Raw genomic sequence first — 25,992 nt, 5'->3', positions numbered from 1 at the left:
TCACTATCTCTTGTTCTGCTGCACCTTACTTCCGTTTCCTATTTATACTTCCTTTTGCTCCCTTATCACTTACTGTCACTTCTACATTCTTGTGTTCTTTCACTCCCTCAGTCTCACTATCTTTTGTTCCATTTATGCTATCTTTCATTCCTTCAGTCTATTTCATATTTGTTAACTCATAGTCTACAAAATATCACACTTCCTAAAAATCCATACTATCTGTCGTCTCCTGTTCAGTCTCTCCATAAATGCATCTCTCACATTTTGCTATCCATATATGTTGCACTCATGACATCGAACCATTTTGGAAAAATCTGCATCATTAACAGCACTTGATTTTTGCGATGCTCACTTAGTCGCACCGGTCAATGTCTGCATGGTTGACCTCGTCAGTACTGCCATTATGTTCCATTCAAAGAAGTCTGGATTCAAAATTTCAGTTAATAAAGTTAGTAACAATTCCTCAAAGCTAAAAATCATGCAGACACCAAAGTTATCAAAAAAAAAAGTATACTAAAATTCAATCAGTATTGCCAATTATTATGAAAAATTAAACATCTTGTTCAGCGGTCTTTACTAATCCTACATTACAGCCCACACACACACACACATACGTGTTGTTATGTGGAACATTCTTCTCTCCAAGGATCTTTGAGCTACATGCAACCTGTCTTCCTATTTTTTAGTTTTTGCCCATGTTTCACTGCCATAGGTAAACTCTGGAATAATGCATATATTAAAGAGCTTTCTTTTTTTAGGCATAGAAGTAAATCTCCTAACAAGTAATCTTAATGCAACCGAAATACTTTGTTTCCCTATGTGATCCTTCTACTTATTTTCTCTATCTTGTTTTTTTTTAATAAAACTAGCTAATTGACTATGTTATATATGGTCCTCTACAATTTCAATATGATTATGTGTTAATTTTAGTTTGGTTTGATCAGAATTTGTCATTAATTTGGTTTTAGTTAGATTAATCTTTAAACCTTTTTTCCTGTTTTCTCTATCAAGGTCAATTAGCATTTCTTGACCTCCTTTATTTTTGCTAAAAGAACAGTGTCATCTGCAAAACATAAGTGACTGAGATTTTTTCCATTGATGCTAATTCCATAGTTTTCCTATGAGACATTCTTAGTCTTTTTCCAATGTAGCAGGAAACAGTTTGAGTGATATAGGATCTCCTTGCCTTACTCCTCTCCCAATACTAAATTCCTTTCCTTGATGTTCTAGCTTTATACTGGCTGTTGAGTTTTGATATACAGTTTTTAATAATCAGATATACTTTGTTGGGATAGTTTGTTTTAAGCTGTTTATTATTTCTGTTGATGTAGCGAATCGGGGGCTTTTTCAAAATCTCTGAACATTAAACAGGAAGATTATATTCGTTTGCTTTTTCTGTTACTTAGTTAATAGCGTGGATATAATCTATCGTAGAGAATCTTGCTCTGAATTCTGTTTGTTCATGTGTCAGTGCATCATCCCAAAACCTTGTGATCCTATTTAATATAATTTAATAGATACAAACATTTTGTACAGTTGTGAGAGCAAACTGATTTCATTGGCTTATTAGTCGGGGGGGAGGGGTCAAGAAATTATGTAAAACCCTATTCACCACAGAAAAAATCACCCAAGATCACCTAGTATTTTAATGATATGTCCCAGTAAGTCAGTACAAGTTCCACAAAATGATTAATAGTGCTGTATAATGGTTGGAGATGTTATTTATATTTTATTTTGTTCATTCTGTACTCCACTCACCACTGGTGAGTGGACAAGCATATTTGTTGAGCCCTACCTGTAGTTATTCATATAATCTCTGATGCCCTTTTTATGTAATAAGATAATTGAGCATTTATCCCACTGCACTAGAATTTTTTCTGGAGTTAAAATATCATTGAACATATCCAATATGACCTTATGAAACTGTGAACCTCCTGATTTTATGTATTCTACTAATATGCCACCTTAGCACAGCCACTGGGGTGGGCAAGTTAGCCCATCTCGGTGCCGGTCCCAAGCCTGGATAAATGGGGAGGGTTGGCGTCAGGAAGGGCATCCGGCCATAAAAAAACATGCCAAAGATGAAATGTCGAATAATGGAGAAAGGACAATGGCTACGGCATCCCCCCCCCCCGTAAGCGACGCGAGTTCTGTTGCCCGAGGACTGTGAGGAGTGGACTTGGGTTACCGAACCAAGGACAGGTTCAGCTAAAGAAGCAAGTCCAGCAGACAGAGAGAGTGTGTAAAGTAAGAATCGGGTCGCTGAATGTGGGTACAATGAATGAGAAGAGTGGAGAGATAGTAGACATGATGAAAAGAAGGAAGCTGAAGATCTTGTGCGTGCAGGAGACAAGGTGGAAGGACAATAAAGCAATGGAGCTGGCAGAAGGATATAAACTGTTTTACAGCGGGGTGAATGAGAATGGAAGAAACGGAGTTGGAATCATCATCGACAAGGAGCTGAAGGGTGGAGTCTGCGAGGTGTGCCGGAAGAACGATTGGATTATGAGCATTTGTTGTTTCAAGGATACTTGTGACATAAGATCAATCAATCAGTCATCCATTCTTCATAACAAACCTGAAAAGTCTGGATTGGCTCAACACGAGATTGAAACTGACCACAGCATCCTTTGGTCCAGGACTCGCCTCTTACATAGATCCCATTATAAGTTCGAACGTTTGTTCAAGGAAAGTGTGGAGGCCTTGCTCCATCGCCCCAACCTGAATCGTAATGACTGTATATCTATATCAAAAATCTGGGAAAGTCTAATCAAGATTACTCATTAATTTTTTTTTTTTTTAATAGCAAATTCAATCATGTTTCTACTTCAAAATATTCTGTTTCATACTTAGTGATATAACATCATGCGGCGTGTTCTAATTTTAACGATCTATTGTTAGTATTCTAGCTTGTATTTTTTAAACTGTTCTTGTAATACCACTGACGATGGTCTGCTATTTCCAGACCGAAATATTTGGTTAAATAAATATCTTTCTTGTGATTACGTGATTATATCATTCGGATTATTAGCATTAAGCTTGAGATTGGAGGAAGCGTGGCTGTGATAGCGTGTGGATACACTCCACAAGTAGGTTGTGATGAGGAAGAGAAAGAGGCATTCTGGAGAGAACTAGACCAGGTAGTAATGGGAATCCCTGATGGTGAAAGAGTGATCGTCGGAACAGACCTGAATGGGCATGTAGAAAGGCGAAGTGGTGAAGAAAGGGTGCACGGGAGTTGGAGTAGTGGTGAAAGAAATGAAGAAGAAGGTAAAAGAATCGTAGAGCATGCTGTGGCCTTCGACCTGGCTATAGCTAACACGTGGTTTAAGAAGAGAGTTGGACACCCGATAACTTATAAGAGTGGGGATAGGATGAGTCAGATTGACTATATTATGTGCAGAAGGAAACATCTGAAGGAGGTGAAAAACTGTAAAGTGATTAACGAAGAAATTAACACATTGTTCTCTCAGTCTTATTAAGTTAAGCATTACATCATTAAGTCAGTCAGTTTGTTCAAACCAAATTGTAAACAATGTTTAGATTCTCATCCTATTGAGAACTCTAGACTCATTTATTTTCAGTCTAGAGTCCTGCTTGGATTAGGGTTTACAACACATCTTCAAATTTACACACAGGATATAGCAACATACCTTATCACAAAAAACAGAAATTCTTATCGAACCACAGCAGTGGAAGGGGCTAAGAGGAAATTTCTTGGTTTATAGTGATAGTATCCACTCATGCATAAACAATTACAGTCCTTTAGGACTTAAATTTTCATTGACTTGAATGATGCATCTTTCTACTCCAAAAATACATTGTTCTTCTTGCTCAAACTTAAGACTGTTCTCCATAACTTCTTGACAGCATGACTGAAGACCATTCTGATGAATATCTATTATCCCTCTGATTTATGACTAATGGTATACTTTCATCCTGAGACGTCTGCTGATGAGGTACCTTTTGACTGATAAGTCACTCCCTTCTGTATCTATGCCTGAGACTTCTACTATCATATGGACCCACAGTTTTCTACCAATGAATCTCCAATCCTCATTTCTTCCTTGTCTGAATCATGAATCCTCAACAACCATTCATTATGACTTGATAACAACCTCTTTTCTGACTAGGTCTCCCTGTTTTGTTATCTGGTAAGTATTTGTATGCTTGTCTCATTACTCCTCATGAGTAGCATCTTATTTTGCATAATACTGAAGCCTTATATCTACAAAATCACTTTTAATGCTCAAAACCAGTTAAGAAAATACTAATGCTAAATCACGTGTGTCTGTAAAGTCAGATGTTGCACTCAGAATGTTAACTTGCTTTTGTTCTTCATAGCAGTGTGATCATGGTGAACAAAGCTGTCTCATTAGACAGCATCTGCAGAATTCAGTTGATGTATATAATCCTTGTGCCCTGTATACTATGTAGAGCTTTTTCCTGAAAACAGCTCAGTGAACTCAATGCTTCTGATTTCTGCCATATAGATGTTTCCCTAAGCAGATTATGGATGATGAAATAATATTGTTCTTTTTGCATCCAGTATACATGCAATTATTTTTAATTATCTTGCTTTCACATAATTTTTTTTAACCCAAATATTATGCAGTTCATTCACTACACCCAGTTAAATTAGTATTGGTTAATTTCATTGTTGTTTTCTTACAGCAGTTGGGATTTTATGAGGCATTAAAAACTGAAACAATTATTGGAGTAATCAACTTCTTACCATTGTGCAGAAAACTTCATTAAATTTTTATTTAAATATTACCTGCATTACTAAGTAGAATACTGTTTATTTTCAAAGACGATTATGATCAACATTTACAATTTAGGTCTCTGACTGAAAATAATATATACAAAATATATTATTTTGTATATATTATACTATCTGAGTTTGGTTTTGTGCTTTTCATTTCAATTGCATTTTTAAAAAATTTTTTTTTAAGTACAATGCAGAGTTCAGAAAGGGGTCGTCGATTGAATCAGGCTGTGGCCAGCACCAGTAAAGTTGTTGCTCAAACAGGCAAAGCTGTAGGTGAGTTCAATATTAATTTTAAAGGTTTGCTTACATGTTTTAGTGTAAATTCTTTTGGTAAGATATGGAACCTTACTGGTATTTAGCAGTGCATTTCAAGTTCTAGATTACTAAGCATTCACAATAAAACAAGGAGCCTTTACATGTGTTAGCATCGTACAATAACATTGCTGTAGTAATAATAATATCCTTAATAACTTCCTAGGGGACATTAACATCCATAATACAAACTGCTCCCCTACTCCAACTTCACAGATCAAGCTAGAAGAGAAACCAAATCATTTACCATCAGTCATGACCAATCACAAATAGTAAATTATCAACCAGAATATCATATAATTGTCATCATTCTTCTACCACTCTAGACCTTCTCTTAACTCCCTCTCCCTCCAAACACACTGTGGATGTCTGCTCTCCCCTTGGCAACTCTGGCCACAATCTTATTCGAGTCTCTCTCTCTCTCTCTGCAGTCTGTCCTTCCTCCTTGCCAGTCTCAGCCTCATACCCTATGCCACTACAGTTGTGATAAATGGAATGTTCTCCTGATCCAAATATCTCCACTGATCTAATAACTGAAATAATCCTCACTGGAATGAGAGCCTCCATTCCCCACTCCACTGGAAATCCCTGACCCGTATCCAAGCCCTGATTCTCAAAAAAAAAAGTGCCTCTGCAGTCCATGATGAAAATGCAGCATATGTTTGGTGGCTTAAATTAAGAACTCCAGCTTCTCTTCATTCATCTTACATAGAAGCCTAAAACAGGTGTAAAAAAGTTATCAATAATCCCAAAGCAGACTTCATAAAAAATCAAATATAATAACTTGACCCCCCCTTGCTCAGCTGGTAGTTGAGCCTTCGGGTCTCTTGCTAAGGCTGTTGGCTGCAACTTCTGCCATTCCCTGTTCCCAATGTCACCATGGTATCTTCACACAAGGAAAAGGTAAACCTCTTAGCATCAGATTTTTTTTTCTGCAATTCTTGCTTGGACAACCAAGGTAAATCACTTCCCACACTATCACAAACCAACTACCACAAACTGCATGTCACCTCTGAACTTTTGCCAGAAGGATTTCAGGAAAACTGGATATGATGATAAGGCTCCTGGTCCATATGATATTTCTCCAGTTGTGCTCAAAACTTATGTCACAGAATTACACTCATCTTTTATTGTCTATATAAGTTATCATAGGTTGCTGACGTCTACCAAACAGTATTGAAGCAGGACTTTATCCAGCCTGTACTTTCAAAAATGATAGAGAAGGTTATCAACAACCAGCTTCTTCACTACCTGGAGACTCTTCAATTAATTAGCTATCACCAATGTGGATTCCATCATTATTGTTCTACAGCTAATCTAACCCACCTTTGGACACAGCTAATGGAAATATATTTGAGAAATCCACGTTGTTGCTCTCAATATTTCAATAGCATTCGATTGTGTCTGACATCAAGGCCTCCCTCCTGCACCTCTCAGATTGGATTGCCAACTTCCTCACTGGTCTTCATTGCAGGTCATGGCTGATGGCTTCCTCTCATCAGATTTCTCTATCAATGTTGCAGTATCCCAGGGCTCTGTCTCTCACTCATACTCTTCCTCTTACAACAATGAACCTTTCTCTCTGAACTCCAAATCCTATTCACAGTTTGGCCAATGACAGTACTCTTCATTCCTCTTCCTCATTTGAGAAATCCTTTAGTACTCAAATGATAGAAGGCTTAAAATCTTCCATAACCAGTGACTTAAATGCATCCTCAACACCCTCAAATGGGGAAAAGACAACTTAGTAAATTTCAATGTCATAAAAACTCATGCCTAACTTATTACCCACAAGAAAGATCCTACTTCACTCCCACTTACTTTTGATAATTTCCCAACATCCTTTCTTTCAAGATCAGCCTTCTCTTCTTGGGCTGACTGTCACATCCAGTTTATCCTGGCACAAACATATTACTGTTTGTGCCAGGATAAACTGCCTAAATGTCCTCAGCCTCTAAAAAGCTTGTGTTTTTTGTCATTCGTGCACTCTGTTATGTTAAAAATCTGGCTGTTTTTTGTTCTTTTCTAAATTGAGTTTATTAATTTCAGTAATGCAAAATTCACATATCAATATATACTCCCGATTTCTGTCATTTGTGTACTACAGAACTGAAAGAAATATCCTGTTTCTTAGCATAGTTTTATTTCTTGTTAAATTGTCAATGGGAAATGCTGAATACTTTGTATTTACAGTTACTTCATAAATCCATAGGCTCTAAATTTTTTTTAAATGTTTGGAAACTAAAGATTTATTCCAGGAATAGTTCACTCATCATTTGGTGGCAGAAGTAAACACACAGGTGGAAAGGAATTAATTTTTGGTTTTGGAATTATTCTACTGAAATGTACACAAGAATAAGTGACATACATTGCTTTAAATAATTCATTTCTCAGCCACTTATATGTTACAAGTGTTTAATAATATGTGAATATGCACCATTACAATAAAATATATTGGAAAAGTTTGTATATTAAAATTATTCTGTTTAAGAATTACTTTATTATTAATAATAATGATTCTAATGCAGTTGATCATTTAGCAAATTATATGTAATTTTACTTAAAATTGAATTATATAAATTTGGTTTTATGAATAAGTGATTAAGGCAATGTGTATATTACTTGTATAAATATTCAAGAAATACACACCACCAGAAGGGAGTGGTCTGTTTTTGCAATACAGAGTTATAAAACCATTTTGCTCACTTCAGATTTTGACTGTATAACTTCTATTGCTTTGACAATCAGAAATTGGTACTGTTAGTTTTTAGAGAAATAAAATGTTAATGCAAACTTCTAAATGTCCACAGTAGTTTATCTCAAATGCTGTAACATTTGGGATACATTACTGTGGACATTTAAAAGTTTACTGATAAGAATCGTAGGATTTTCATCATGACTAATTTAACTCGTGTCAGTTCTAGTGCCTTCTTTGTCAACAATTATAATGTCTGAGTTGAAATTCACACATTTTGCATAATATAATAGTATTTACATATTGTGTATAAATGCAGGAAAGTGAATCTTTGTTTCTCTCTCTGAAAAACAACAATAAGCATTAGTTTCTGTAACTTTGATACAGATTATACAGACATAATTTAAAGGCATCTTGGTTTTACTTGATATAATGAATACTTTGATTTCATTAGTTAAAACATAATGCAGAATATTCTATGCATTAATATGTCAGAACAAAATGATTTTATATGATGAAATATGAATTACTGCAATACAGAAAAAAACGATGGAATAAAATGTGGACAATATATATTTCATCATCATGAAATATATATTGTAAAAATATATATAATATTGAAAAAATAACTATTTCTTTTAGTGATAATTTATTTTATAAATTAATGCCAACCTAATTCATATCTGTTAATGCAGTCAATTAATTTAAGGTCTTTTGAGACTTCAGAAAAAGTTAATTGGTTATGTTTGAAATAACTGCTCTTGCTGAATAAATGTAATACCTGTGACCAAGCCTTATTTTATTTCTGTTGTTTTGACTAATGAAAATGTGAACTTAATGAGTTAGTATTTAAAAGTTTTTTCTTTTATTTTAATAACAGACATAAAATAATTTGAAAATTTGCCCCTGTTTTTGACTGAAAAAAATTTATTTTATTTTAACCCATGTAAATGGTACATGTATAGCTAGTACTTCCATGTGATATAAGACTTATCATTTTTATGTAGAAGTAAAGAATGAAGATGAAATAAAATAGTTAGGAAAGTGTGTGTTGCCCAAGTATGAGAATGGTAAGATGCAGCAGAGAGCAAAGATCTTAAATGGAATGTTAGTAGAAATGTGTGAAGAGAATGGAGTGCAGTTTATGAATGTGTGGAATGAGTTTGAGGGACAAATGGAACTGTATAAGAATGGACTCCATCTGAATAGTTTTGGAGTGAGGCATTTGGAAAGGTTGCTGCTGGAAAGAAGCATAATAAGTGATGCAGAGGTATCAGTGGAAATCAGATGATATGAATGAGCAGGAGAGTGGACCAGGTGAGACTGATGTGATTATGAATAGAGTAGAATGTGAGAACAGGAATGCAAGTTGGACAGGGAAATAGAGTGGAGGGGGGGGGAGGAAGACAAGGTATAAAGAGAGTAGATTCTAAAAGTAGTAATGAACGCATGTATGTGGATGGTCAGCACAGGAATGGAATGGCCTGAAATACGTGGGAGTTGAGTATGGGACAGAAGTCACAGATTGGGGAAACATGAGTGGGACTGGTTATAGACCAAGAAATTAATTGTTATCCTTATTTACGAATGCCAGGAGTATCATGAATAAGAAAAATGAAATTGTTGTATTGATTTAGTTTATGTGCCCAGAATTAGTTGAAATAAGTGAAACATGGTTGGATGAGAATGGCATCTTGACAGGAATAGAAATGGAGGGATATGATGTTTTTTGTGAAGATAAGGAAAGGCAAGAAGGGAGGAGAAGTGCTGCTGATAATAGTAGGGGAATTATGTCTTCATGGAAAATAGTAGTGGTTTTGAAGCACTGTGGTTTGAAATGGAGATTGACAGAATGAGATATTTGGTTGGGTGTTGCTACAGCTGAGGAAATGTGGAAGGTGGAAGACAAAGAAATGTATAGGTGACTTGGCTTAGTGATCAAGCAAAGGATAACCATTATGGGTGATTTCAATCATGGCAATATTGATTGGAGTGAAGAGAATAGCATCAGGGAATGAGGAAAATGAATTCCTCTAGTTCTTAAGGGACAACAATCTTAGGCAATGTATAATGGAGGTTAAGAGTCTGAAATCCTGTTATATCATCAATGGATGTGATTGTGAATAGAGTGTCTAATCTTCCTGCAGTTGGTGAGAGTGACCATGAATTGATCACCTGGGTTGCAACCAGTCAGATGAGAACTTCTATAAAGAAGGGATATACGTGGAACTACAAGGCTGGTGATTATGAAAAGGTTAGGAGACAACTTGGAGCTATAGCATGGAAAAGGAGTTAAGTGGGAAGGAGACAGGTGCTGCAAGGGCATTGATCAAAAGCTATTTAAAACAACAATGTTTGAATGTATCCCAAAAATGAAAAAGGCTAATCAAGACAGGAGTAAAATGGATGCATGAAGAGATTAAGCATGAAATTGTGTTGTTTCCATAATGAAAGCATTATGGAGACAACACAAGGTCAGTGTAGGTAATGATCAGTTGCATGAAGAGTAGAGAGTAGGCCAGGAAGATGATTCATATGGCAAAGACAGCAAAAGTGCAGTATGAGAAGAAATTAGCCAAGCAAGCTAAAAAAAAATCCTAGTGAGTTCTTTTAATATGTGGCAAGTAGAATTAAAAAATTACTATGTGGGATGATGCTAGTTGATGACACTGGCAGGTAACCAATGTAGAAGATATTCAGTTTATCATTGTATTTCATTCTCACGAAGGCAGCATCATGAGAAGCCGAAGTGTAGAGATGGAGGAAGGACTGATAGTGAATGAGCAGGTAATATATGAGGAATTAAGTAAACTTCATGTTAATAAGGCAATAGGACTTGACAACATATCACCACATAGCTCTATAAAATTAATGGCACCTTTAGCGCGCACACACACCTGTTTAACATGAGTCTTGCAACAGGATGTATCCCAAATTAATAGAAAGTGGGTAAAATTGTTCTACTTCACAAGGGGAGGGGAGGGGGAATAAGACTGAAGTTACAAGTTATAGGCCAATCTGTGTCTAGGGTTGTTTTTAAGGTATTTAGAGAAGTTAGTGAGGACTGTGATTCAGAAATAGATTAATAATAGCAGTAGTGTAGTAGTGGTGGTGGTGCTCATAAGAATTTGTAGTGGTGGGGCTGCAATGCTACCAGCCCAAACTGCACGTAAATCACTCATTACCCCTACTACATTATCCCCTCTAGGTAGCGGTTTGGTGCAGTCTGCATCGAATGCAGCTCCACCGTTGAGTATACTAACCCGTACTGATACTAGCCCTAGCCCTCATAGCACATTGACTATTGTAAAATACAACTGTTGCTAAAAAATGAATTATATAAAATACTATCGAGCAGTATTGTATTACAAACAAGAAAATAACAGTTTTTAGATAAATATATAAAAATTTAAGAACGGTGATAATAAAACAGGAACTTACATTTTATACTGGAGGGGCTGCAGCACTTATGGACAGGCCACCGCTGAGCAGTATGATGGTCAGCATGGTGTGTTAGAGAGAGAGAGAGAGGTTGTGTTTTAGCAATCTGCTTACATATTACAACAAGGTGACAAATTCACTCGATAAAGGAGATGCATATATACACTGGATTTTTCAAAGGGCTTTGATAGAGTGCAACATGACAAACTTGTAGCTTTGAAACATTATTGAAACAGATAGGATTGGATAACAGACAGGATTGGATAACAGACTAGTGAGCTGGATAGTTGATTAACTGTCAGATGATGCACTCTTTTGGGATATCACTCTTGCATACACAACCTGTTGGTTGTGTATGCAGGAGTGATATCCCAAAAGAGGAAGGTGACTAATGGAGTGCACAGGTTAATGATATTGGGACTGGTTTAACTGGAGATATGCAGCTGTTTTCCAGTGATGCAAAGTTTGGAAGAATTATGAGGAGCAGAGCAAATGTTGTGGCCTTGCAGTAGAACCTCAATAGACTATGTGAGTGGGCTAAGTGGGGCTATCAGTTTAATGGTGCAAAGTGTAAGGTCTTGAAATTTGGCAAGCAAAGTTGAAATGCAGAGTATGCAATTAACAGTGAAATTTTGAAGTAGGTTGAGAAGATGAGAGATCTGGGAGTGATGGTGAACAGAGACTTGAAATTTAGGGTTCATGTTTGATAAAATTGTAAGAACATCCCAATGAATCATGCCAGTAATGAGAGGACATTGACATGCAGAAGCATAGAGGTTATCATTCCCTTGTATAAGGCTTTGATCAGGTCACATATGAACTACTGCACACAAATTTGGTCACCAGGTTTTCAAAGAGATGATGTATTGAATAGAGTCCGGATAAGATTTACTAAGTCAGTATCAGGTCTATGAAATGTCAGATACAATGAGCGATTGAGGGAATGCAATAGCCTTGTGAATAGAAGAAGAAGAGGGGATATGATTGAGACATAGTTGGTGACAGGTTGTTACCAGATTAATGTGGAGAAGATTTTTCATAGAGTAGAGGGAAGCAAGGATGCTAGAGAGACCATCTCTGAAGTCTTTAACAGGGATAAGTGCAAAAATATATCAGTGATATTGCTATTCCATGAGTATTCACTGCACACCCTGAATATACACCGCGATATATGTATACACACACACACATACAGGATGATCAGAATTAAAGTATTCCTGTTTAAGGCTTTATGGAGTTTCGTAATACCCCACTTTATGATGCTTCACTCATATGATGCTTTTCAGACCCATGCCCATTTATAAATACTACATTCACTGATACAATCGTTTTAATGAGTATCATGATGCTCCCTTGAATCAAAAAATGTGCAATTTTCATAAACTGTTTGCTTATGATGTCATTGCTCACTACATCTCTGTAGTTGTGTATTTCACTGTGAATTATAAACTGTTTATAACTTATTTTATTTTATCGTTATTAATAATGGTAGATAAAATTGTAAGTAAGGATGCTGTTGTTTGCAGTGAAAAGAAGGCATGTAAACCTGTTACATACTAAAGTTAAAATTATTATATTTAGTGACAATGGCATATCAAATACTGAGTTAGCCCGTAGGCTAAACTTACCTCACACTACTGTTGCTACAGTTGTTAAAAACAAAGATAAAGTTCTTAGTGAAATGAAAAGTGCTATATAATTATCATAAACATAATAGTCTTATTGCTGAAGTTGAAAAACTTTTAACAGTGTAGATTGATGACTAAACTGTTCCCTCAACTTGTAACTTGTTGAATTATTCCTAATTTTTTGTTTGCTTATCTGTCATAATGATATGAGGGTGGTCTGAAAAGTTCACGGCCTAACAACGAAAAAACGAATTTATAATTTCAAAATTATTTTTATTTTTCAACATAATCTCTTTAAGACTAATACCTTTATTCCTGCAGTGCTCCAACACCATCATCCAGTCCCTATAGTGGTTCTCAGTAAGATCTGCAAAATACCCCTCTACAGCTGCAATCGCCTCTTGATTCGAAGAAAAACACTGACCAACAAGGAAGAGTTTTAGTGTTGGGAAGAGATAGAAGTCAGAGGGAGCCAAATTTGGAGAATAGGGTGGATATTCCAACAATTCATAGTGCAGATCCCTTAATTTTCCCATTGCCAAAACACCTTTGTGGGCAAGTGCATTGTTCTGATGAAAGATGATTTTTTTCTTCTGCAAATCAGGTCTTTTCTCACAAATTTTTTCGTCTAGTCTGGTTAAAAGATCGGAATAATATTCTCGGTTATTGTTTTACCCTTTTCCAGATAACTAATAAGCAAAATGCCTTTAGCTTTCCAAAACACCGATGCCATGACCTTTCCTGCTGATGGAACCGACTTTGTCTTCTTTGGCGCTTCTGTCCACTGTTTTGACTGCTGTTTGGATTCTGGTGTGTAATGGTGAATCCAAGTCTCATCCATAGTAATAAATCGATGCACAAAATCAGTTTTATTGTTGTTAAAATGTTCCAAGCACTGTTCAGAGATTTTCATGCAAGTGTGTTTTTGATCTGCTGTGAGCAAGTGCAGCACCCACCTTGCACAAAGCTTTTTCATTTGCAATTTTTCATGCGAAATATATCCTACACATTCTTTTGAAATGCCTATAGTCTCAGCAATCATGCACTTTGACTTGCCAGTCATCCATTACCATATCATGCACTTGATCAATGATTTCTGGTGGTGTTACACTTTTTGGACGTCCTTCACATGGATCATCTTCAAGGCTGGTACGGCCACGTTTAAGTTTTGTACATTGATGAAAATACGCATAAACCATCTTAGGAACATCCTCTCTTTATTGGTGAGGAAATCATCAAAATCGTTCAATTAGTGCTCGAGTTATAAGCGAACATCGAAAACAGACTTTGCTTTATATATACATAGATTAACTTTTTAATATACAATTGAGATATCTTCCTTTTTTTTTTCCCCCATCAGTTGTTTTGTTTTTCTGTATGAGTTAGTATTTTCTTCTTTAATTAAATTTGTGATGCAACCATGAGCACTTTGTAAATTTCGTCATCACAATTAGTCTATGCTTATGTAGTATGAGAATGTGTCATTTCAGGGGCATTTAGTATATAGAAAATCTACTATTGAAAGACGCTGTTTCCAAGAGCTAATCAGATAACACAGAGTTCACTTTGTTATATTTTTTGCTAAATAAGTAAATAGATGTTAACAAATTTGTCATATAATCAGTCAATGAATGTAAAATGTGCATTTTTTTTTTAATTTTTTATTTCGGATTATGGGTGTTGAGTCAGTGAGGAAAAAAATGCTTTTATTAAGGGATTGGCATGTAAAAAAGGTTAACTCTCTAATTATAGAAATAAAGAATATTATAGTTGATAAGAAATTATATTTTTGTTTTAATCTTGTAATATTCAAGCATAAGAGTAAAGTAACTTCACAACTAGTCTACTTGTATATAGAGGCTGTTGACATCACATCATTTGCTTTAATATCCTATACTTTAATATTTAATATACTTTAATCTTTAATATTTTATATCCTATTATGGAAGGTATCACTGCCCACATTAGTTTCAACCTTGTGATCTCATCAGCAGGATCAATAACCAAGCAAAAAAAAAAAAACTTCCATAGACATAATGACGAATTTATAATATTCTTTATTTCTGTAATCTGTTTAATTAAAAAATAACTAAAACTGGGTTTATGTGTCATAAAGATTTAATAAAACTACTAGTTTTGCCACTTAAGGTAGTTTGTGGCTTCATCTGGGTTAGGATGAACATACAAATATGCAACAAGCATTAAATATGAATCAATAATCACTAAAAAACACTGAATGTGTGTAGGAACCATTACGCAAGAATACAAGTACAACAGAAACACGTGGAGTGTGGATGCTGGCACATGGTCAGTCACTGTTTAGCAGATGCATCCTATAGTCTGCAGAAAAATGAAAGTCTGATGTGTTTAAGGATCTAATGAAGGACTTCCAAATGTCACACAAAATCATCCCTTGGTTTGTGTTTAGAGTACCTTGTGAGTGGATTACCGTTGTAGCCACTTTGATGTTGCAGGAATTGAAGTTATTATTAACCCAAGATCCCATGGAGTCAAAGACTCATCTAGGAGGTCCTTTCATCATACACACACACACAGCTCATCATACCACACCTTAAACACACTCAAATTAACTGCAGACACAACACCCTCAGGCAAGGCATTCCAATCATTCACAATTCTGCATGTAAAAAATCTGCTTCTCACTTCCCTGGTCACACCCTCCTTATACCACTTCCAGGGATGACCTCTGGTTCTTCCCTGATCTCTGACTGTTTTCTGTAGAACCTCTCCAACATTGATCCTATAACAACCCCTTACTGACTTGTAGGTCTCTATCATATCCTCCCATCCGCTAGACTGTAAATTGTATCTTCTCAACTTTCCTCATATTCGACATTCCAGACTTTCCTCATATCCGACATTCTTAGTCAGTTGCCTCTGGACCCTTTCCAACATCTCTTCATCCTTTTGAAAACCAGGTGACCATATCTGTGCACAGCAGTCCATGTGTGGCTTAATCAAAGCCTTATACAATTGGAACAAGAATCTCCCTACTTCTACAAGTCAGTGTCCTCTGCATCATTCCCAGAAGTCTTTGTATTGTCCTCACAATTTTGGCAGTTTGTCCCCTAAATTTCAGATCCTTATCCACTATCAACCTAAGATCTCTTATTTCCTCCACCTTCAACAATATATCCCCACCGAGCATAAATTCTACATCCCATCTTTGTTTCCCAAATTTTGAAACCTTACATTTTGCAACATTGAACTTGCATCCCCTATTCCCGTGCCCATTAACTCAATTTGTTCAAGTCTTCTTGTAAGGCCACAACATCTTCTCTACTCTTCATAGTTCATCCAACTTTGCATCATCTGCAAACAATTGAATATCTCCATCCACATCTTTGTCAATATCATTAACATACAAGCTAAACAGTAATTGCCCTAAAACAACTAGTGACTTTCCCCTTCTGGGTGCTTCCCCATATGCATCTTGTTGATACCTGTCAGATAGCCAGTCTCCAATCCATTGCACTAATCTAATATCCAACCCCATCTGCTCTAGTGTGACTACCAACTTATCATGTAGTAAACTATCAAAAGCTTTTGCAAAATCTAAGTATACTACTGTGTATCCCTCTCTTCTGTCCAAGGAAGCCATCACCTTATTGTAATAAGTAAGTAGATTATGACCTCTGTTTAGCAAATCTGTGCTGTCCATCAGAGATAATACCATTGTTGTCAACCCAAATCTGGATCCTAGTTCTCACCAGCTTCTCCAACAACTTAACCACAACACCTGACACAGATAGGCCTATAATTTGATGCTTGAGTTCTATCACCTTCCTTATGAAGCAGCACAATCTTGCCCTTTTTCCACTCCTTTGGAACTTGACAAATTAAGTCTTGCAATGGATATTCACATCCATTGCAAGACTCGTGTTAAAAAAATATATCAAGGCAGATGTCAGCTCCCTGGCAAATTCCTTCAGAATACATGGTAATATATTATCAAGTCCGACAGCCTTATTAACATCGTTTGCTCAACTCCCCAAACACCTCTTACTCACTTACAGTCAGTTTCTCCTCGCCATCATCAACTGCTCTCGATCTCTCCATTATGTCATATTCGCAAGAATGAAAAACCTTTATGAACTGCTAATTAAGTATCTCTACTATATCTTCTGCAGTAGTTGTCCTTAAACCATTTTCTCCAATCAGTGTCATCCTTCCATGATCATTCTTTTTTTTTTGTTAGCTACACATCAAAAGAACTCCCTGGGATTCTTTTTGGCTTCATTAGCTAACTGCTACTCACACCTCACTTTTGCTACCCTTACCAACCAAGTCACCTGCCTTGCTGGTCTTCGTAATCTTCATGGAATTGGTTATTACCACTTCTCTTATGCTGCCTCCATAATGCCCTTTTTCTCTGTACAGTCTCTTCATCCATCCATTTCACACCTACCTTATTTAACCTTCTGACCCTTGGAATACATTTAGACATTGCTTCTACTAGATAGTTCTTGAATATCCCCAAGCTGCATTGATCTCTTTTCCAGCTAACTCCTCATTCCATGCTAGACCTCTAGACCTGCAAGCTGTCTCCTGAGCTCTTCATAATCAACCCCCCCCCCCCCCCACACACACACTCTCCTTGTAGTTTCACGTATACCCTTTTCTCACAGAGGTCCTCACACTGCTGGCAACCATCCAGGTAATCACTTCATAGTCGCTCTCGCCAATTGGAGGGCGATTGGACACCTCATTTATAATTACATCCTCTGATGAGATGATCAAATTCCAGACCCCTCAATCCTCATGTGCCCTCTTTTACATACTGTCTTCAGTAGTTGTCCCTCAAACTCAAGAAACTCATTTTTTTTACTTCCAGTTGCTATCTCATCTTCTCAGTCTATAATGCCATAATTAAAATCCCCCATAATGATTCCCCTTTTCTTATTTGCTTGTCTAATTTGATTATACATTTCATAGTCACTACCATCCACATTACCAGGTCTATAACAACATCCAATCAAGTATTTCATTCTATTCACCTCTATCTCACACCATACTGCCTCAAAACCATTGGCACTATTTCCTTCTTGCATCTCTACTTTGTATGGACATAACTCTTTCTCTATCATCAATAGTACCTCCCCCTTCCCTTTACGAAACTCATCATACTCTTCATCTCTATTCCTGTCAGGATGTCTCACTTATTCCAATAATTTTTGGGTGAACAGACTCAATTAATGCAACCATTTCATTTGCCTTGTTTCTTACACTTCTAGCATTTGTATACAAACACATCACTCGTTCCTGGATCTATAACTAGTTCCACTGATATCACTTATTTGATGTGATTTCTCCATGCTCAACTCAAGCCATTTCCCTTTTTCCTTATTCATCTTAGAACCCACTTCAAATCCAACTGTTTTCTCTTGATCCCAGGTCATTCCCTTCCTTTCCTGTCTACATATGCATTCACATCCTCTTGGAGCATTCACCTTTCTCACATTGTGTTCCCCTGTCCACCCTGGGCCTTCTCGCTTCCCTGTCCGTCTTGCACACCCATTCTCTCATTCTCTATAACTTTTCTGGGAATTCGGGTATGGGGGGGTACCACACTGCCCCTGGCTCCCCCCCCCCCCCCAGTTCCAGACTAGTAGGCTGGTTCTCCTTGATTTCTGATGAATCGAAAGGGGGTTCTCCCTCCCACCCCGGCATTCACCTTACTCACATTGTGTTCCCCTGTCCACCCTGAGCCTTCTTGCTTCCCTGTCTGTCTTGCACACCCGTTCTCTCATTCTCTATAAGAATTTGGGTATGGGGGGGTACTGCAGTGCCACTGGCTCCCCCCCCAGTTCCAGACTGGTAGGCTGGTTCTCCTTGATTTCTGATGACTCGAAAGGGTCCCCCGCCCTGCGCACGTTCTGGGCTGGTAGGCCTGTCCTTGAATTTTGAAGACTTGACACTCAGGGTAGCCCTGAGTTTCAAATAACTTGACACAAAAACTTTACAAAAAAAGCTTATCATTTTATATTATAGAGTAGATATAATACCTTAATTATATTCCAGACAATTCTGAATAGTCGGGTAAATCATTCTCTGAGATGTTTTATTTCTTAATTTTTGAAACATTCTGTGTACCACAATCTTGCCTAATGCAACTGTTTTTCAAATATACTTATTATAAGACTTTTTTTTTGTAAATAAGAATACAGTTTGTTGAAACTTTGTTGTGTGCCACAGATTAGAAATTTTCAAAGTAGCACGAATAATATTTTTTTTTTATTAAAAAACAGCAAAATTTGATAATAAAAATTTCCACTACAATAAAGTTCAACAGATTGACCAATATTATTGCCTTATTTCTTTTCTCCTGTGGAAGAAAAACAGTAAAATGTCACTTGTATAGTTATAGCAGATTTTCTATTGGCAAAAATGGTAAGAAAATAATCATTTGCACTTTTATTTCAAAACACAAAGAAAGAACATTATAAATTCACCCAATGAAAAAGAAAATACTACATATTTTTCTTCTGTTATTATCTGTTTTTTTCTTGTAGTAGAAAGAGGAAATTACTGTACATATTTCTTTTGTCAATACAAGAGTGCAAAAATCTGTAAATTGATTACATTATAGCTGATAGAGAATTCATGCCAGAAAAAATATTTATGTAAGAGTTCTAACATCAGCAGATATAACGACATTTTCTTCTAGTTTAGATACATGATTATTGAAGTAGTTAAACTTTTGCTATTATTTTATACTAAACTGCATGAGCATGTTCCCGAAGTGATTTACTTTTGTAACATTTGCCTGCAGATTGAATAGGTCTATAATCCCCCCCCCCCCCCAACCCAAAAAATAAGACTTTAGCTTTTCTTCCAGCTAAGAGGATTATTGTCGAGCATTACTAAGATGTATTTCAGAAATTGCAACCAGCAGCAGCAGAAGTAGTAATAGAATTTAAAAAAAAAAAAAAAAATCAAAAATGACACAACTGAATTTTATTTTGTGTGGTATGCATAAACAGTTTTACATATTGAAAATATAGCATAGTATTTCTAAATCTTAGAATAATTTCAGCAGACTGCTGAACAGCTGATTTCAGATGCAAAGAAATAGTACAAAATTAGAAGCTTTGAATATACAACAATATTATTACTTTATTTCTTTTGTCAAAACCGTAAAGTGAAATAAGAGATTTTGAATACTGTCTGAAAGCTATCAAATCAGTAGCAATTCAAAGTAGTTATATAACTGAGTTCCAGGAGAGGAGAGGGGCTGGAGGGAGTTGCAGTAAAAAATCTTAAAAATGAGCATAAATTTGGAATCATTCCATACATGATATCCTTCCTGTTATATTTTCAACATATCTACAGTGGTTAAACACTGGCTATTACAGTAATGTGCATCCTACAAAAAAAAAAAAAAAAAATTGCAATTTTAAGCAAAAGTAGAAGGCAAAGAGTCTCTGATAAAATATCATTGGATATAAACTTTTGATACCAAAAAAAGACAATCGGAAACCGAGTAATGCAGTTTATAATCATTTGTTGTTCATAAAAAAAATAAAATAATTTGTTCCTAAAATTGGAATGTGATGATCCATATAAAGGTATTTTGCAAATGTCATATTTATTTCACTAAATGTTATTTAAAAATATAAATATTTGACAAAATATTTTAAATGCAAACAAACATTTGAAAATTCATGCAAAAAAAAAAAAAATTTCTGTCAAGTGAAGGAAATTTGCTATTACTAAAATATATTCATTCCAAAGGCTGATCTATGTTAATTTCACAATTGATTATTTACTTTGGCAGATGTGAAACTCGTTTTTATTTTTGGAAAGAGACGCAATAAATTGTGCAGCAAACAAACAAAAAAAAAAAAAAAAAAAAAAAAAAAACGATCAAATATCCTAGTACAGTAAAGGAAATTCCAAGTAACTCAGCATGTAAAGAGAAGTGACAAAATGTCACTCCATGACAGTTAATCCACTAATGGCTCTAAAATCGCTGTTAGAGATTAGCGGCGGCAGAGGGTAAATACTTGATAAAAGGTAGAATGTGAATAAAGTTTTGATCCATGATAAATGCTGCGGTGGTCTCCCTATTTCATCCACCCCGACCGGTTGGAGGGTTAAGGCCACAAGAACATGGAATATTGTAAACTCCAGGATGTTTGTTGAAAGGTCCTTGGGCAAGCGTAACAGATTTCATACTGTCATAATGAGTTTGAAGGCCACTCTAATGTCATGAGATTTCAGGAGATTTGCAATTTTAACAAAAGTTTGCCAATAAAAGGGATGGAAATTGAGGCTCTGTAATGAATGTCATGGATCGTTGTGGAGAGGGATTAGAGAGTAATATTCTTTGTGCTATTTTTACAGGATATCCATTGCTGATCAATAGATGCAGAATAGAATGTAATTGTTCTGTTAGTTTTCCTTCATTTCTTATAATAAAGATCGCCATCTTTTTCAGCATATGCACAATACCTAATTTTTGTGAAATATGATGCAACGAGGAGAAATGTAGATAACGACCTGTATTAGTTGGCTTACGGTACACACCAAGAGAAATGCCTCCATCTGCTTTTTTCATAATTAGAACGTCGAGAAAAGGTAATTTGATTTAATTTTCCTTCATTTTCCATTTCTAAAGTGAATTTGATTTAATTGTGGAAGGAGTTAATAGATGCCAGAAAATCGTGTAACTCAGCCAAACTGTGTTTCCATATTATGAATATGTTGTCTGCATATCTCCACCAAATTGATGATTTAAGATTTGTAGATAACAAGAAATCTTTTTCTAACTTTTCCATGAATAAGTCTGCACTAGGAGGAGATAGAGGGCTTTTCCATTGCATGGCCCAAAAGTTGTTTGTAGATTTTCCCATTCCATCAGAAAAAATTTGAGTTGAGAGATGTCCTGAGGCAACAGATTATCTATAAGTACCATAACTTCGTCCACAGGAACATTTGTGAATAACAATACAATATCTAGACTAGCTAGAATGTCCGTTGGTGAAATAGAAATTTCTCCTAGTTTTTCTACAAAGTGTTGCATATTTTTGATGTAGACGTCTGTGTGCTCCTTTAGAAGATTAGCAAGATGTTTTGATAACAAATAAGTAGGCGAACTAATACCATCTATGATTGGTCAAAGAGGAATATTAGTCTTGTGTTCTTTGGGCATCCCATATAAATGTGGAGTTAAGGGATGCATGGATTTAAATTTTTTCTTAAGATCCATAGACCATGTAGTCATGTTGTGTAAAAGGTTATTGGTTTCTACATGATTTGTCCAAGTAGGGTCATAATCTAATGGAGAGTAAATAGAGGTGTCAGAAAGTAAAATTGAAATTTTGGACATATAATCAGTCATATTCAAGATCACAGTTGAATTACATGGGGCAAACATTGAGAAGTTTAGAAATAAGACAAAAAGGAACATGTTAGAGATGTCAATAACAACAGAGAAGACAACTCAGGCCTGTCATTCCATTTTTCCCATACTCACCACAACATTGAATGGGATAAGAGCTCAATGCCATATATAGAAGATAACTTCAACTCCTGCAACATTAAAGAGGCTACAATGATAATCCACTCACAAGGTACTAGAAACCAAGGGATGAGTTTGTGTGACATTTGGAAGTCACTCATTAGATCTTTAAACACATCAGACTTTAACTTTTCTGCGAACTATTGGACGCACCTGCTGAAAAATCACTGATCATGTGCCAGCATCCTCCACGTGTTTCTGTTGTACTTATATTCTTATGTAATGGTTCGCACACATTCAGTGTTTTTTAGTGATGTATTGATTCATATTTAATGCTTGTTGCATATTTGTATTTTCATCCCAACCCAGATGAAGCCACTGGCTTAAGTGGTGAAACTAGTAGGTTTATTAAATCTTTACAACCCATAAACCCAGTGTTAGTTATTTTTTAATTACATTAGATTTTTGGTCGAAAAAACACTTTTTTATCGTAATCTATTTAAATAAAATTGTATTCTTTTAGGCTTTTTTTTTCTTCTTCAAATTACATAAACTAGACTCCAGATGATATTAAATCTAAGACAGAATGCATTTCACTGTTTCTTTATATCTTCTGCTGTTTTATACTATTGCAATATTTTACCTTTCCTACTTAAACAAAACAGCCACTGTTTAATAATAATTTAAATAATGAGTGAATAATGGTTAGGGTGTAATGTGTTAAATCAACTCCATAGAGATGTCTACGTAATAATAAATATTCTCATAAAAAAATTACTGCAGTGCTTATGAGCAGTGAGGTAGAATGTGTCTGCTAAGTAATATTTTTAGTTGCATTTGAGCTAATTTTGGAATTGTTGTAATTGCTAAACAAAAAGTTTAAATTTCAGGTGGTGCTCTTACAAGTGCCAAGTCAGTAGTTTCATCTTGGTGGTCTCACTTTAGCTCACCACAGCAAGAAAAGCAACCAGTTAATACTGAGAAGGATGATGAGAAATTGCAACATTCCGAAGAAATACAATAATTATAAAAATACATTTGTTTTAAAACAGCTATTTGTTCTTAATGCAATCTGCCCAAGTGTCAGATTTTGTAGTGGTTATGTTTTTCTTTTTTTTTTTATATATATATATAAAAGCTATATTTTCCCACCATCTTGTACAGAAAGTTGCCCTGTTAGCTAGGTAGGTTGATTTTTAATAATTTTTGAGAATATATTTGTGACCATAGGTCAAAAAAGAAAAAGAAACAGTTCTAGCTGTGCAAAACTGTGATATTTTATTTATGCTTTACAAGGACTTTTCAACATTTCTCAGTAATTTTATTTGCATATTTATAAAGAAAGATGGTAAAGAATCTGGTGCAATTAGATCTTTCATTGGTGTAACTTTTTTTTTCATTCATTTCATTTCCTTGATATTCAGTTATATTAATGTAGTGACATGAATATAGAGTTAAACAAGATGTTTCAAAAATAATCCTCAGTTTTCAGTTAATGATTTTTTTTAACTGTCATACTGAAACTCAAAAAATTAGTGTTTAAATTTAAATTACTCATTTCAAATGTTTTTATGCATGTTCTCAAAGCATACTTATCAAACAGATCAAAGTTAAAATTAAAAGTTAGTAAAAGATTGCAGTAAGCATAAACATTGTGATGAGCATCACAACTAAGAAAAGCACAACTTCATTGTTGTTATATTTCAGCTGAATTGTTTTGGTCATCCTCAACTAACTTAAATATGCATCTGCTACTGATCTAATCTTTAAATGACATTCCAGTGCAATTAAAAAATAATATTGATTAATAGTAATCATTAAGAAGTTGCTTTATTTTCTTGTTAATATTTCTTGTACAGTTCACTAAACTTTATTGCACTGTTAGACCATATACTTAACAAGTTTAATAACAAAAATAATGGTACTTAAATATTGATTTATCTTGTTGCATTTCATAAAGGTGGTGTTAACAATAAACTCTGTTGTATATTCAGTGGATTATCATTTTCGTAATTATTAAAATATTTTTTCAGATGATGTGAAATTGTAGACAAAGTTTAAGAATTCAGTTCTTATTTTGATCAATCATAAAAAAGCTATTCACACAGTAAAGATTCTATATGAAAATTGAGTTCTGTCAGTATTCATTAATAAATATAAATAATTACCAAACTGCAATATTTATCTGTATTTTTAAATTGATTTAAATAGTACTGGAAATTTTGTTTTCATTAAGATTTCTTACACTTATGTCATTTGTGTTATGTTCAGATTTTTAGTAACTTCTGATCTGATGATGAAAACAAAATAATTCTAACATTTATAACAAAACTTGTAAAGAGTAAAAATGATTTCATCAGAATCTGCCAATTATAAAACATATTCAAGTGTGATTATTTTTTCTCTTTAAAGTTTCATATTTATATACTATTATAAATATTCACATGACCTTCAGAAACTTGTACAGATTTAACTGTTGAAGTGAAGGTACTCGGTTCACTTGAACACTTACATGTAATCACTTGTATATATTTTTGATTTTTAGATGTCATTTAAGAGATTTTTGAAACTGCATATACTGAAATTATGTACATAACATTGCAATTATGTAGCAGCTAGTAATTAATAAAGCCACAACATATCTATGTTTTATCAGTTGAATGATTACGAAAATGATTAGCTTTGATATTTTTATACTTTTATATTTGCATGTTTGTTAGCTTTTGCTTTGTCAGCAGGGTGGATATGTATTTAGACCTATTTAAATTTTACAAAGCTTCTGTTAAAACATTTATTTTTCTTAACACCTTTTCATTGCTAAACATTTTATTAATATGCACTTGTGTTTTCATAAAATGATTCCATAAAAAGAGAAGTGCTGCATATGTTAAAATTCGTTTTCTGAAATTTCATAATTGTACATTATTATTATATATGGGCATCTCCATTGAGTCAAAACTCATCTCAAGAGGTCCATTAACATTTCACCAAACCTTATCATTTGCATGATGCTGGTCATATTTTGCTTTGATCTTATTCGATAGCAAATCACTCACAACTGATTCTAGCTCATTCATCCCATTGACTGCTCTCTGAGCAAAAAAAAAAAAAAGAATCTAGTCCTTATGCCCATACCATCTATCTTAATTTCCAGGAATGACCCTGTAGTTTTCCCCACATTAGCTATGTACTGAAAAATTTTTCCTGTCAGTCCTGTAAAATCCATTAAGCAACTTATATGTTGATGGAAGTTTTTTCACTTGGCTATGCTACCAGTTATAGTTATATATTTAGTTTAATCCTTTATCCAAGTGTAAGTAAACAAAGTTTGCACCTGAAGTATTTTCAGGACTGGGGCAACTCATGGCAAAGGTAGTATAAGTTCTCATCACTTACCTTAGTATCCCATAATGCAAAACACATCTCCTTGCGGACATGCATAATGCTATGCATTAAGGGAAGGATCACTACCCAGACTGGTTTAGACCTTTATTGAGGTCTCATCAGTGGGAGCCAGACCCAGAGGTGGTGATACTAAGATGGAAGTAATGGAGAAGTCATATTTCCATATGCCAGTTGCCAAAAGGCAACTGGCATATGGAACCTTTTGGCAACTGGCAGTTTGAGTATTAGGATAATACAGTCCAAATATGAATCCTGC

General features: G+C 35.1%; 1 protein-coding gene across 2 annotated transcripts in view; it reads left to right on the top strand.

Moving 5' to 3' along the window:
* LOC150105523 (late secretory pathway protein AVL9 homolog) overlaps positions 1-24,981 on the top strand; it is a 415,642-nt gene extending 390,661 nt beyond the window's left edge. For both annotated transcript variants that reach the window (XM_090394870.1, XM_090394871.1), the window contains exons 15-16: positions 4,956-5,044; positions 23,222-24,981. In XM_090394870.1, coding sequence (XP_090250996.1) covers positions 4,956-5,044; positions 23,222-23,355 — 223 coding nt within the window. In that variant the 3' untranslated portion in view covers positions 23,356-24,981. The remainder of the gene's footprint in view (positions 1-4,955; positions 5,045-23,221) is intronic.
* Positions 24,982-25,992: the final 1,011 nt, after the last annotated feature.

The sequence above is a fragment of the Typopeltis vanoorti genome, chromosome 6 (genome assembly GCF_054136105.1).
Source record: "Typopeltis vanoorti isolate ZY-2024b chromosome 6, IOZ_Tvanoo_1.0, whole genome shotgun sequence".
Lineage (NCBI taxonomy): Eukaryota > Metazoa > Arthropoda > Arachnida > Uropygi > Thelyphonidae > Typopeltis > Typopeltis vanoorti.
Note: the sequence above shows the minus strand (reverse complement) of the source record. Positions and strands in the feature narration are given on the sequence as shown.